This window comes from Leucoraja erinacea, unplaced genomic scaffold, assembly GCF_028641065.1.
Source record: "Leucoraja erinacea ecotype New England unplaced genomic scaffold, Leri_hhj_1 Leri_194S, whole genome shotgun sequence".
Lineage (NCBI taxonomy): Eukaryota > Metazoa > Chordata > Chondrichthyes > Rajiformes > Rajidae > Leucoraja > Leucoraja erinaceus.
Genome location: NW_026576095.1, coordinates 155,001 through 170,000, shown reverse-complemented (window position 1 = coordinate 170,000; position 15,000 = coordinate 155,001). Strand labels below are relative to the sequence as shown.

At 48.3% G+C, this 15,000-nt stretch overlaps 1 protein-coding gene across 1 annotated transcript in view; it reads right to left on the bottom strand.

Moving 5' to 3' along the window:
- Positions 1 to 15,000, bottom strand: part of ehmt2 (euchromatic histone-lysine N-methyltransferase 2) — a 76,843-nt gene that overhangs the window by 9,443 nt on the left and 52,400 nt on the right. The window contains exons 25-28 of the mRNA XM_055666123.1: positions 13,896 to 14,063; positions 6,030 to 6,174; positions 2,161 to 2,238; positions 118 to 233 (exon numbers count right to left, since the gene is read on the bottom strand). Of these exons, the coding sequence (XP_055522098.1) occupies positions 118 to 233; positions 2,161 to 2,238; positions 6,030 to 6,174; positions 13,896 to 14,063 (507 nt within the window). The remainder of the gene's footprint in view (positions 1 to 117; positions 234 to 2,160; positions 2,239 to 6,029; positions 6,175 to 13,895; positions 14,064 to 15,000) is intronic.

Genomic DNA, 15,000 nt, shown 5'->3' with positions numbered 1-15,000 from the left:
GATGATCAGCCATGATCACATTGAAGGACGGTGCTGGCTCGAAGGGCTGAATGGCCTCCTCCTGCGCCTATTTTCTAAGTTTTTATGTTTCTGAAAGCGGACCGCGTCCACACTCACTTGATTCCACTTTGGACCACGCGGTTCTTGCACGATCTCCAGCAGGAACACGCTTGGTTGCACTCGAAGATGAGTGGCGGTTCGATCTTGTTGAATTCTTGCAACAGTCGTGCATCCTGCAAAGATGAATGGGGGGGAGGTTAGCGGCAAGACACTCCCATTCATCATCGTTGGAAACATTCGCGGTGCAGAGGAGCTGGTTACCGACGGCAACGGTGACGGACCTCCGGTCTGCCTAGGCCCTACTCCGACGGATCTTCTACCGGTGCTCGCTGGTATGTCACCAGCCAAGCTTGGCAGAGAGCAAAGATCCTATAGCGGAGCAAGATAGACCACTCCTGCTAAATGCAATGGGCTGACGTGCAGTACGCAATGGAACGGAACTTGGACCTTTTTTTCATCCATTTCAGTAACCCGTCCCGACCCGACCCGCAGTGTAATCAACGTTGCGGGGGAACAGTTTGTGTTAATAAATTAACATTCTGAAAATGAGGAGAAGATTTTTACCAAATAACTTTTATTTTTTACGAGGATGTTTCTGTCTCCACACTAGTATCCAATGGGATCTTTGGTGCGGAGACGGAAGCCGGTTACGGAAATGGGGTCTAAAATTACCCACGAATCTGCCCATGACCGTACTATGTCTTTTTCGTCGAGTGATCGATCTTGCTCACTATAGGATCTTTGGCAGAGAGTACTTCACCCACAGGCTGGTGTGCAAGGCCCCATTGGATGCCAAACATTCTCTGCACCACCTCGCCCAGGACTCACAGCGACTGGGACCTCAAATGCCTGTCATCTCGTCGCCTCTTGTCCAGTCACGCAGCGACCCGGTCTAAATGGCATCAAGTTGGGAAAAGGGGAGGTACAACGGTATCTGGGGGTCCTTGTTCATCAGTCTATGAAAGTAAGCATGCAGGTACAGCAGGCAGTGAAGAAAGCGAATGGGATGTTGGCCTTTATAACAAGTGGAGTTGAGTATAGGAGCAAAGAAGTTCTTCTGCAGTTGTACAGAGTCCTAGTGAGACCACACCTGGAGTATTGTGGGCAGTTTTGGCCCCCTAATTTGAGGAAGGACATTCTTGCTATTGAGGGAGTGCAGCGTAGGTTCACCAGGTTAATTCCCGGGATGGCAGGACTGTCATATGCTGAGATGAATGGAGCGGCTGGGCTTGTACACTCTGGAGTTTAGGAGAATGAGAGGGGATCTTATTGAAATATATAAGATCATTAAAGGTTTAAGAAGGAACTGCAGATGCTGGAAAAATCAAAAGTACACGAAAGTGGTGGCGAAACTCAGCGGGTGCAGCAGCATCTTTGGAGCGAAGGAAAAAGGCAACGTTTCAGGCCAAAACCCTTCTTCAGACTGATCATTAAGGGGTTGGACACACTTGAGGCAGGAAACATGCTCCCGATGTTGGGTGAGTCCAGAACCAGGGGCCACACACAGTTTAAGAATAAGGGGTTGGCCATTTGGAACGGAGACGAGGAAACACATTTTCACACAGAGTTGTGAGTCTGTGGAATTCTCTGCCTCAGAGGGCGGTGGAGGCCGGTTCTTTGGATGCTTTGAAGAGAGAGCTAGATGGATCTCTTAAAGATAGCGGAGTCAGGGGATATGGGGAGCAGGCAGGAACGGGGTACTGATTGTGGATGATCAGCCATGATCCCATTGAATGGCGGTGCTGGCTCGAACAGATGTCGGGAGGGGGAGGGGGAGGGTGGGAAAAAGAAATGAAGAGGCAGAAAAAGTAGGCTTGTGCGAGAGTGTTTAAGAAGGGACTGCAGATGCTAGAAAATCGAAGGTAGACAAAAATGCTGGAGAAACTCAGCGGGTGAGGCAGCATCTATGGAGCGAAGGAAATATGCAAAGTTTCGGGCCGAAACTCTTGTTGCAAAAACTGGGAAGGAGGCCGAATGGCCTACTCCGAGTTGGCCAAGGAATCGCCGCGGGGAATTTGTCCTGCGTTTTGACCTTATTTGGGGTGCGGGAGAGTCGGCCGCCCCAGCGGGACAGGAAGCGGCAGCTGCAGGGATGGTTACCTTGTCGTACCAGCAGCGGATACTCAGCTGGCCACAGAGACAGTTGCTGGAGGAGCAGTCGTCCAAACATGTGCAGTGCTGTGGGAGGAGCAGAACAGAGAGTCACGCGTTGGCAGAAACTACTCGTTACAGTGCGGACACAGTGTGATACAGTGCAGAAACATTGAAACATAGACAATAGGTGCACGAGGAGGCCATTCAGCCCTTCCAGCCAGCACCGACATTCAATGTGATCATGGCTGATCATCCTAAATCAATAGACAATATACAATAGACAATAGGTGCAGGAGGAGGCCATTCGGCCCTTCGAGCCAGCACCGCCATTCAATGTGATCATGGCTGATCATCCGCAATCAGTACCCCATTCTGCCTTCTCCCCATATCCCCTGACTCCGCTATCTTTAAGAGCCCTGTCTAGCTCTCTCTTGAAAGTATCCAGAGAACCGGCCTCCACCACCCTCAGAAAATTCCACACTCACAACTCTCTGGGTGAAAAAGTGTTTCCTCGTCTCCGTTCTAAATGGCCAACCCCTTCTTCTTAAATTGCCCCTGGTTCTGGACCCCCCCAACATCGGGAACATGTTTCCTGCCTCTAGCGTGTCCAAACCCTTAATAATCTTATATGTTTCAATAAGATATCCCCTCATCCTTCTAAACTCCAGAGTGTACAAGCCCAGCTGCTCCATTTTCTCAGCATATGACAGTCCCGCCATCCCGGGGATTAACCTTGTAAACCTACGCTGCACTCCCTCAATAGCAAGAATGTCCTTCTTCAAATTAGGGGTCCAAGCCAGGTGGGGCTGTGGTGTTCGGTGCAACAGTGAAACTAAACTAGTGTACGGGGTGATCGCTGGTCGGCACAGACGCGGTGGGCCGAGGAGCCAGTTTTTCACGCTGTATCACTTGTTTGCTCTGCCCTCAGTAAAGCGCTGCTGGTCCATCAGTGCCATATAAACTGATATATATTCATTTATAATATTTATTTTTATAATACTACTAGACCAAGTGTATTCCAGTTGTACAGGGCTCTGGTGAGACCACATCTGGAGTATTGTGTAGAGTTTTGGTCTCCTAATTTGAGGAAGGACATCCTTGTGATTGAGGCAGTGCAGCGTAGGTTCACAAGATTGATCCCTGGGATGGCGGGACTGTCATATGAGGAAAGATTGAAAATACTGGGCTTGTATTCACTGGAGTTTAGAAGGATGAGGGCAGATCTTATAGAAACATATAAAATTATAAAAGGACTGGACAAGCTAGATGCAGGAAAAATGTTCCCAATGTTCGGCGAGTCCAGAACCAGGGGCCACAGTCTTAGAATAAAGGGGAGGCCATTTAAGACTGAGGTGAGACAAACTTTTTCACCCAGAGAGTTGTGAAATTGTGGAATTCCCTGTCACGGAGGCCAAATCACTGGATGGATTTAAGAGAGAGTTAGAGAGAGCTCTAGGGGCTAGTGGAATCAAGGGATATGGGGAGAAGGCAGGCACGGGTTATTGATTGGGGACGATCAGCCATGATCACAATGAATGGCGGTGCGCTCGAAGGGCCGAATGGCCTCCTCCTGCACCTATTTTCTATGTTTCTATGTTAAGTGGGACCCGTTGGGTCCGTAACACAGGAGGCGTGCTCCCCCAACTCAACCCCCTCCCCAAGGTAAGATTCCAGCGCTCCCCTGCTTCCCCCAGCACTCGACTTTGAAAAAAAATTCCAATTGTACTTCCCCAAATGCAATACTAATTTCCCCCCCCCCCCCCCACTCCTGTCCAGCCAGGAGATGGAGTAAGTCAAGTCCAGTCATGTTTATTTCTCTAGCACATTGAAAAACAACTCTCGTTGAACAAAGTGCTTAAACATCAGTGCAGGTACTAACATGCTACATACAATGGTACATAGATCTAACAATACATACATAAATACATACATACAGTGCTCCCTCAGAGGACCTCAAGAGACGCTTGTGAGTAGAAATAAGTTTTAAGTCTCGACTTAAAAGAGTTGATAGAGGGGGCAGTTCTGATGGGAAGAGGGACGCTGTTCCACAGTCTAGGAGCTGCAACCGCCAAAGCGCAGTCGCCCCTGAGCTTAAACTAAGACCGCGGGATGTTCAGCAACCCTAAGTCGGCCGATCTGAGGGACCTGAAGATGGAATGGTGGGTTAGCAGATTATTGATGTATGTGGGGGCAAGCCCGTTAAAGGCTTTGTATGCATAAAGGAGGAGCTTGAAGTACTGGGAGCCAGTGGAGAGAGCCCAGAATCGGGGTGATGCGGGGTAAGTGTTGTATGATGGCAACATTGTTGCAAATGTCGGGTGGAGGACTGTGACATCCCATTCAGGTGAAACGTTCGTGGAAGCAGAGTGTTCCTGTATTGCAATGTATCGAAGTTTGTTGGAAGCTGGCAGGAAGGATTTTAACAGTAAAAATCTTGTCAAAGTTGGCTTTTAGAAACCTTTAAATATCAATAACTTGTGAAATATAACATCAAATTTGAACGAAACTTGATACGGACGACCATGGGAAAAAGCTGACTAAGGCGGTGCAAAAATCTTCGTGCTATTGTGCACCGTTTTGGCGTACTTCCTTGAGATCACAGACAGACAAACAAGTTGAGACTTTTAATAGTATATAGATTCTGTGCAATATCTTATCTTTTGACTATGACCTTCTGAGTGCAATATCTTATATTTTGGTAGATGTGCATACGTAGGCATAATGTGTATGCGTGTGTGAGTCTGTGTCACAGTAGGCGCATGTGAGTGTATGAACAATTTATATTTTATTGTTCTGTTTTACCTTGTACATTTGATCTCCGCTCAAGCGGAGCGCCTGAATTTATTTGTAAGCACCACGACAATGACAATAAAGTAATAAAAATAATTGACAGAAGATAAGATATTGCACAGAATCTATCTATCTATCTATTATTATATAAAACTCTCGTGTCATCCAACTGGCTCCCGTCCGGCTGCCTTTCTGCCTTTTGATTCGTTCCATCATGTGATGTCACAATGCCCAATGCTCGCAGATGTCCAATCGGAATGGCCGATGCTCGCAGATGTCCAATCGGAATGGATCCATTTACGGCTGCCAGCTGCATTTCATCCTTTGATTCCTTGCCACTCCGAATCCAGACGCACAATCGCCAACGTCTTTTCCATTTCGGTAGAGATTTCACTTTTCTTTCTAAGTATCCGCTCCTCATTACATTTCGTCGTGTTTAAGTACACGTTTTTAATCAAATCCTTCTCCCCCCCCCCCCCCACCCCCCCCAATATTTCAAAAATAAACTGGCATCTCACCCATAGAAGCAGCCATTTGGGTAGACATTTCACTTTTCATTCCAACTATCCACTCCTCATTAGATTTTGTTATGTTTATGTCCACATTTTTCATTAAATCCTTTCCCCCCCCCCCCCCCCCCCCGCCCCCAACTCACTCATTTTGTCGCTTCCTGCTGGCCAGCGACCATAACGGCTGTTGGCGCCCGCATCTCGCCTCAAAGACGCCATTTAAAACCAGCCGCACTGCTCATTCTTGAGCCGCTTGAGTTGGAGGACCATGTCTCCCGTGGGGGCTACGGGTAGGGAACGGCTGCGTTGGGGGAGCAGACCCAACGGGTCTGCCCTTGGTCTAGTATACTATTAAAATTCTCAACTTGTTTGTTTGTCTGTCTGTGATCTCAAGGAAGTTCGGCAAAACGGTGCACAATATCGCCAAGACTTTTGCTCTGCCTTAGTCAGGTTTTTCCCATGGTCGTCCGTATCAAGTTTCGTTCAAATTTGATGTTATATTTCACAAGTTATTGATATTTAAAGGTTTCTAAAAATAAAGTGTTGTGTCGGGGGTGGGGGAGGGGGTGCGGGTACCTGTAGGTGCGTGATGTTCCGGTCGATGTTCATGGTGGATGTTTCGCAGTTCTCGGAGATGTACTTGTAGTCCTCTGGAGACATCTCCTCGTCCACCGCGTTCACGCAGGGTATCGGCACGTTCTCGTACCCGCGCGCGATGTCCCTGAGACAGGAGGAGGCACAAAATGTCACCTCGCAACGCAACACCGGCAGACGACAAACGAACCGAACTAGCCCAGGCTTCGCGATCGTTTCCCCTGCTCACCTCCGCTCAGTCCGCCTCAACCTACCCGATCTCCCGGTGGCTCAGCACTTCAACTCCCCCTCCTCCCATTCCCAATCCGACCTTTCTGTCCTGGGCCTCCTCCATTGTCAGAGTGAGGCCCACCGTAAATTGGAGGAGCAGCGCCTCATATTTTGCTTGGGTAGTTTACACCCCAGCGGAACGAACATTGACTTCTCTAACTTCAGATAGCCCTGGCTTTCCCTCTCCCTCCGTCCCCTCCCCCTTCCCAGTTCTCCTACCAGTCTTACTGTCTCCCACTACATTCTATCTCTGTCCCGCCCCCGCCCCTGACATCAGGCTGAAGAAGGGTCTCGACCTGAAACATCACCTATCCATGTTCTCCACAGATGCTGCCTGACCCGCTGAGTTACTCCATCCCCTCTCATCCTTCTAAACTCCAGATTGTACAAGCCCCGCCGCACCATTCTCTCAACATAAGATTGTTAAGGGTTTGGACACGCTATAAACAGTGTTAGATTACAATACAAGGTGCAAAAGTGTCCCACCAGATTCAGGGACAGTTTCTTCCCAGCTGTTATCAGTCATCTGAAGCATGCTACCACAACCAGAGAACAGTGCTGAACTACTTCAAATTCCAGAACATTGAGGAAGGACATTTTTGCTATTGAGGGAGTGCAGCGTAGGTTCACAAGGTTAATTCCCAGGATGGCGGGACTGTCATATGCTGAGAGAATGGAGAGGCTGGGCTTGTACACTCTGGAGTTCAGAAGGATGAGAGGATATCTTATTGAAACATATAAGATTGTTAAGGGCTTGGACACGCTAGAGGCAGGAAACATGTTCCCGATGTTGGGGGAGTCCAGAACCAGGGGCCACAGTTTAAGAATAAGGGGTCGGCCATTTAGAACGCAGACGAGGAAACACTTTTTCTCCCGAGAGTGGTGAGTCTGTGGAATTCTCTGCCTGAGGGCGGTGGAGGCCGGTTCTCTGGATACTTTTAAGACAGAGCTCCTAAAGATAGCGGAGTCAGGGGATATGGGGAGAAGGCAGGAACGGGGTACTGATTGGGGATGATCAGCCATGATCACATTGAATGGCGGTGCTGGCTCTACTCCTGCACCTATTGTCTATTGTCTGTTGACTTCTTCAATTTCCGGAACATTGACTTCTCCAATTTCCTGTAGCCTCCTCCCCTTCCCAGCTCGCCCTCAGCCCTCTGGCTCCTCCTCTTCCTTTCTTCACACCCCCCCCCCCCCCCCCCCACATCAGTCTGAAGAAGGGTTTTGGCCCGAAACGTTGCCTATTTCCTTCGCTCCATAGATGCAGTCGCACCCGCTGAGTTTCCCCAGCACTTTTATCTACCTTCGATTTTCCAGCATCTGCAGTTCCTTCTTGAACACTACTATCTACCTCATTGGAGACCCTCGGACTATCCTTGATTGGACTTTGCTGGCTTTACCTTGTACTAAACGTTATTCCCTATCATGTATCTGTACACTATAAATAGCCTCCTGCTGTACTCACTCTATACTCATGACTGCATAGCCGGTCATAGTGCGAACTCCATCATCAAGTTCGCTGATGACACCACTGATGGGGACGAGTCAGAAATCGACCGACTGACCAAATGGTGCCAGCACAATAACCTGGCTCTCAACATCAGCAAAACCAAGGAACTAATTGTGGAAGGTACACAAATATGCTGGAGAAACTCAGCGAGTGCAGAAGCATCCGAGTCTGAAGAAGGGTTTCGGCCTGAAACGTTACCTATTTCCTACGCTCCATAGATGCTGCTGCACCCGCTGAGTTTCTCCAGCAATTTTGTGTACCTTCGATTTTCCAGCATCTGCAGTTCCTTCTTGAACTAATTGTGGACTTTGGAAGGGGTAGGAGGGGAACCCACAGTCCCGTTTATATCAACGGGTCGATGGTGGAAAGGGTCAAGAGCTTCAAATTCCTGGGCGTGCACATCTCTGAAGATCTCTCCTGGTCCGAGAACACTGATGCTATTATAAAGAAAGTACATCAGCACCTCTACATCCTGAGAAGATTACGGAGAGTCGGTTTGTCAAGGAGGACTCTCTCTAACTTCTACAGGTGCACAGTAGAGAGCATGCTGACCAGTTGCATCGTGGCTTGGTTCGGCAACTTGAGCGCCCTGGAGCGGAAAAACTACAAAAAGTTGTGACCACTGCCCAATCCATCATCGGCTCTGACCTCCCCACCTTCGAGGGGATCTATCGCAGTCGCTGCCTCAAAAAGGCTGGCAGCATCATCAAGGACCCACACCATCCTGGCCACACACTCATCTCCCCGTTACCTTCAGGAAGAAGGTACAGGAGCCTGCAGACTGCAACGTCCAGGTTCAGGAATAGCTACTTCCCCACAGCCATCAGGCTATTAAACTCAACTCATACAAAACTCTGAACATTAATAGACCATTAGCTGTTTATTTGCACTTTATCTGCTTATTTATAGGTGTGTATATATTTATATAATGGTATATGGACTCACTGATATGATATGTTCTGTATTCATGGCAACTATGTTCTGTTGTGCTGAAGCAAAGCAAGAATTTCATTGTCCTATCAGGGACACATGACAATAAACTCCCTCTGGTCTCTGCTCCTAGACTAAAGGACCTGACTCGATTGTAATCCTGTATTGTCTTTCTGCTGACTGGCTCGCATGGGACACTTAGCTTTTCATAGAAACATAGACAATAGGTACAAGAGTAGGCCATTCGGCCCTTCGAGCCTGCACCGTCATTCAATATGATCATGGCTGATCATCCAACTCAGTATCCTGTACCTGCCTTCTCTCCAGACCCCCTGATCCCTTTAGCCACAAGGGCCACATCTAACTCCCTCTTAAATATAGCCAATCAACTGGCCTCAACTACTTTCTGTGGCAGAGAATTCCACAGATTCACCACTCTCTGTGTGAAAAATGTTTTTCTCATCTTGGTCCTAAAAGATTTCCCCTTATCCTTAAACTGGGACCCCTTGTTCTGGACTTCCCCAACATCGGGGACAATCTTCCTGCATCTAGCCTGCCCAACCCCTTAAGAATTTTGTAAGTTTCTATAAGATCCCCCCTCAATCTTCTAAATTCTAGCGAGTACAAGCCGAGTCTATCCAGTCTTTCTTCATATGAAAGTCCTGCCATCCCAGGAATCAGTCTGGTGAACCTTTTCTGTACTCCCTCTATGGCAAGAATGTCTTTCCCCAGATTAGGAGACCAAAAATGTACGCAATACTCCAGGTGTGGTCTCACCAAGACCCTGTACAACTGCAGTAGAACCTCCCTGCTCCTATACTCAAATCCTTTTGCTATGAATGCTAACATACCATTTGCTTTCTTCACTGCCTGCTGCACCTGCATGCCTACCTTCAATGACTGGTGTACCATGACACCCAGGTCTCGTTGCATCTCCCCTTTTCCTAATCGGCCACCATTCAGATAATAGTCTACTTTCCTGTTCTTGCCACCAGAGTGGATAACCTCACATTTATCCACTGTATCCACCTCGATACACGTGGCAATAAACACAACTCCCTGTGTCACTTTACTTATTGTGTTTGGAGCTCAATACTTAATCCATCAATGCGGCGTTAAATATTTGTGTACGCATGTTTCTGCCTCAGATACAGGACATTGGGAACCGGTATCACAGGATAAGGCAATGGAAACCGCAGCTAATGAGGGAACAGGTTTGGGCAGTTTCAAAGAAGACCGTCACACCCGCCTGGTCGACTCCTCTCCACGCACCAGCTGACAAACATCACACACAGCGTCCTTTCATTCTGAGACTGTGCCCTCTGGTCTAGGACTCTCCCACTAGTGGAAAAAACACATCCTGGTCTAATCATGTCTAGTCTGTCTGCAGTGAATGGGTGGCTCATTTGCAGATGTAACTAGGAAAATGGACAAGGGAGAGCCAGTGGATATAGTGGTACAGCGCCTGGAGGCTGTTACATAACCTCTGCTGCCTCAAACACAAGAAGAAGTGACAGAGTTGTTACCATATGTCATAGACACATAGATAATAGGTGCAGGAGGAGGCCATTCGGCCCTTCAAGCCAGCACTGCCATTCAATGTGATCATGGCTGATCATCCACAATCAGTTCCTGCCTTCTCCCCATATCCCCTGACTCCACTAACTTTAAGAGCCCTACCTAACTCTCTCTTGAAAGCATCCAGAGAACTTGCCTCCACCGCCCTCTGAGGCAGAGAATTCCACAGACTAACAACTCTCTGGGAGAAAAAGTGTTTCCTTGTCTCCGTTCTAAATAGCTTACCCCTTATTCTTAAACTGTGTGCCCCCTGGTTGTGGACTTCCCCAACATCGGGAACATGTTTCCTGCCTCTAGTGTGTCCAAACCCTTAACAATCTTATATGGTTCAATAAGATCCCCTCTCACCCTTCTAAATTCCAGAGTGTACAAGCCCAGCCGCTCCATTCTCTCAGCATATGACAGTCCCGCCATCCCGGGAATTAACCTGGTAATTCTGCCTTATAATGGCCAATCTGCTCAAGTCAAGTCAAGAAGAGAGTTATTGTCATGTGTCTCAGATAGAATAATGACATACTTGCTTTGCTTTAGCACACCAGAACATAGTAGGCATGAATACAGAACAGATCAGTGTGTCCATATACCATTATATAAATATATACACACATGAATAATTAAGCTGATATAATGTAAATAAACAGATAATGGTCTATTAATGATCAGAGATTTGTTTCAGGTTGACAAAAATGCTGTAGAATCTCAGCGGGTGATGCCACATCTATAGAGCGAAGGAAATAGGCAATGTTTCGAACTAAAACCCTTCTTCAGACTGATGCAGGGTGGGGGGGAGGGACGTGGAGAAGAAAGGAGAAAGGAAGAGGAGGAGCCCGAGGGCTGAGGGAGAGCTGAGAAGGGGAGGAGACAGCAAGGGCTACCGGAAATTGGAGAAGTCAATGTTTATGCCACTAGGGTGCAGACTGCCCAAGCGGACGGAATATGAGGTGCTGCTCCTCCAATTTCCGGTGGTGCTCATTCTGGCCATGGAGCAGGCCCAAGGTTGGATTCGAAATGGGAGGGGAGTTGAAGTGCTGAGCCATCGGGATTTGTTTGTGTCGAGTTTAATAGCCTGATGGCTGTGGGGAAGTAGCTATTCCTGAACCTGGTTGTTGCAGTCTTCAGGCTCCTGTACCTTCTACCTGAAGGTAGCGGGGAGATGAGTGTGTGGCCAGGATGGTGTGGGTCTTTGATGACACTGCCAGCCTTTTTGAGCTCGAGGGAGAGTCTAGGATCAGAGATCACAGCCAGTGGGCATGACGGGGAGCGAGCGTGTGCACTCACACATGTTGCGGTTAGGTGGTGCTTGCATAATCCCTACCACACCGGGACTACTTATACCGTGGCTATTTGTATAAGCATGCAATATTCTTGCCCCAGGCCAATCACCAAGGCTCAGCAATTTATGCCAACACTTAAAAAAAACATCATGTAACATAACCGCATCGAATCGGTAGACACAAGGAACTAGAGGGCATAAAGTAGGTATGTTACAAAACCTACCTGAATCGTGGCTGAGCATCTGCCCCACCCCTTGTGTGTGATTTTGGCGCTGTTTGGAGGGGGCGGGTTTAAAGCGCGATTTTTACTAGGCTGTTCCAATCGCAGATGTTCAGCCTAGTAAATCATTAACGGAGAATCGCTGCAAGACCCGGTCGCAAAAGCTATTATTAGTTTTTTATAGGCCTCGAATAATAGATATAATAGTTTTAAAAGCTAACGTTCACTCCGCAACCTCTCGCAGCCCCAGGGTTTTATAAAGCAAACTATTAAAGGTATGTACCTTATTTTTACATTAAATGGGGCATATATATAACCCTATATATCAAGTTATCTATAGCGAGTAGTTCATTTTGGGCTTTTTATATCCCGCAGTATTTTTCTCGGCATTTGAAGCACTAATCCAGCGCGATGTCAACGTTCTAAACCAGCGCGTTCACATGAACCCACTAGAAAGCCGATTTAAATGGGCATTTATTTACAGCAATTGAACACTAAATTCCTTCCATTTGGCCTATAAATTAATGTAAATTAGATATAAAAATCATGTTATTGTGAATTATTTGTGAATAATCTTTGGACACTTAGGCTATTTAAAAATGTTAATCTTTCCTTAAGAAATGGGCTTTTGACTATCAAAGATCACAGCTTTTTTGTAATGTCCATTGAAAATCAATAGGGAACAAGATGCTAATTTCCGAGTATGAAAATGGCCATAACTTTTTTAATACTTGAGATATGAAAGTGAATTTGGTGTCAAATTAAACTTATTGTTATGCTTTATCTGATGGGATAAATTGCAGACTTGATTTTTAAAATCTCAAAATTTTGTAACATTGCTACATAAAGGTAACAGTGTGGAAACAGGCCCTTCAGCCCAACTTGCCAACACCGGCCAACATGCCCCATCTACACTAGTCCCACCTGCCTGCGCTTGGCCCATATCCCTCCAAACCCGTCCTATCCATGTACCTGTCCAAATGTCTGAAGAAGGGGTTTGGCCCGTAACGTTGCCCATTTCCTTTGCTCCGTAGATGCTGCCTCACCCGCTGAGTTTCTCCAGCATTTTTGTTTAACAAATGTATTTTACATACTGTTAAAGTCCCAGCCTCAACTACCTCCTCTGGCAGCTCGTTCCATACACCCACCCTCTGTATAGAAAGAGTTGCCCCTCAGATTCCTGGTTAATCGCTCCCCTCTCAACCTGACCCGATGTCCACGGGTGCAGTTAAAAAAAAGACACAGAGTGCTGGAGTAACTCAGCGGATCAGGCAGCATCTGTGGAGAACATGGATAGGTGACGTTTCACAGAGTGCCGGAGTAACTTAGCGGGTCAGGCAGCATCTGTGGCGAACATGGATAGGTGACGTTTCACAGAGTGCTGGAGTAACTCAGCGGGTCAGGCAGCATCTGTGGAAAACAAAGATAGGTGACGTTTCAGTTCAGGTCTGAAGAAGGATCCATGTTTTCCAGAGATGCTGCCTGAGCCACTGAGTTACTCCAGCACTCTGTGAAACGTCACCTATTCATGTTCTCCACGGGTGACTGGCTGTAGACAGCTTATCTCTCCCGTCTAGAAGGATGAGAGGGCATCTTATTGAAACATATAAGATTATTAAGGGTTTGGACACGCAAGAGGCAGGAAACATGTTCCCGATATTGGGGGAGTCCAGAACCAGGGGCCACACAGTTTAAGAATAAGGGGTTGGCCATTTAGAACGGAGACGAGGAAATACTTTTTCACCCAGAGAGTTGTGAGTCTGTGGAATTCTCTGCCTCAGAAGGCGGCGGAGGCCGGTTCTCTGGATGCTTTCAAGAGAGAGCTAGATAGGGCTCTAAAAGGGCTCTTGAAAATAGCAGAGTCAGGAGATATGGGGAGAAGGCAGGAACGAGGCACTGATTTTGGACGATCAGCCATGATCACATTGAATGGTGGTGCTGGCTCGAAGGGCCGAATGGCCTCCTCCTGCATCTATTGTCTATGTTTCTATGTACGGGGTGATCGCTGGCCAGCACGGTGTCCGTGGGCTGAAGGGCCTGTCTCTCTCTCGCTCGTTCTCTCTCACCTGCTGACGATTTTCTCTGTACGCACGGCTCGGTTGACCACCCCCTGCTTCAGCCGCTTGTTCAGCTGCAGAGCGAACCACACCTGGGAGTTGACCACGCAGCAGTCCAACGGGCTGTCACCCTCACGGTTCTTCACCTCGATGTCCGCACCCCTCGACAGGAAGAGTCTGTAACACAGGAACCCACCGTCAGTCCACACACTGTTCACCCCCAGTCCCCCTCTGCTAATGCATCTGTCTATGTACCAGTGTGTGTGTGTGTGTGTCAGCGTCTGTATATGGACATGCGGGTGTGTTTTCTGTGTGTGTGCGTGTGCCTTTGCGCGTGTGTGTGCGTGCGTGTGTGTGTGCGTTTTCGTGTGTGTGTGTGTGTGTATGTGCGCGTGCGTGTGTGGGTGCGTTTTCTGCGTGTGCGTGCGTGTGCGCATGTGTGTGTGCGTGCGTGTGCATGTGGGTATGTGTCTGTGTGTGCCTGTGCCTGTGTGTGTGTGTGTTCGTGTGTGTGTGTGCATGCGCGAGTGTGCACGTGCGTGCGTGTGCGCATGTGTGTGTGCGTGCGTGTGCATGTGGGTATGTGTCTGTGTGTGCCTGTGCCTGTCCCGGGTGTGTGTGTGTGTGTTCGTGTGTGTGTGTGCATGCGCGAGTGTGCACGTGCGTGCGTGTGCGCATGTGTGTGTGCGTGCGTGTGCATGTGGGTATGTGTCTGTGTGTGCCTGTGCCTGTCCCTGTGTGTGTGTGTGTGTGTGTGTGCATGTGGGTATGTGTCTGTGTGTGCCTGTGCCTGTCCCTGTGTGTGTGTGTGTGTTGTTGTGTGTGTGTGTGTGCGCGAGTGTGCACGTGTGTGCGTGTGCGCGTGCGTGCGTGTGCGCATGTGTGTGTGTGTGTGTGTGTGTGTGTGTGTGTGTGTGTGTGTGTGTGTGTGTGTGTGTGTGTGTGTGTGTGTGTGTTCGTGTGTGTGTGTGTGCGTGTGCGCGAGTGTGCGCGTGCGTGCGTGCGTGTGCGCGTGTGTGTACGTGCGTGTGCATGTGGGTATGTGTCTGTGTGTGCCTGTCCCTGTGTGTGTGTGCGTGTTCGTGTGTGTGTGTGCATGCGCGAGTGTGCACGT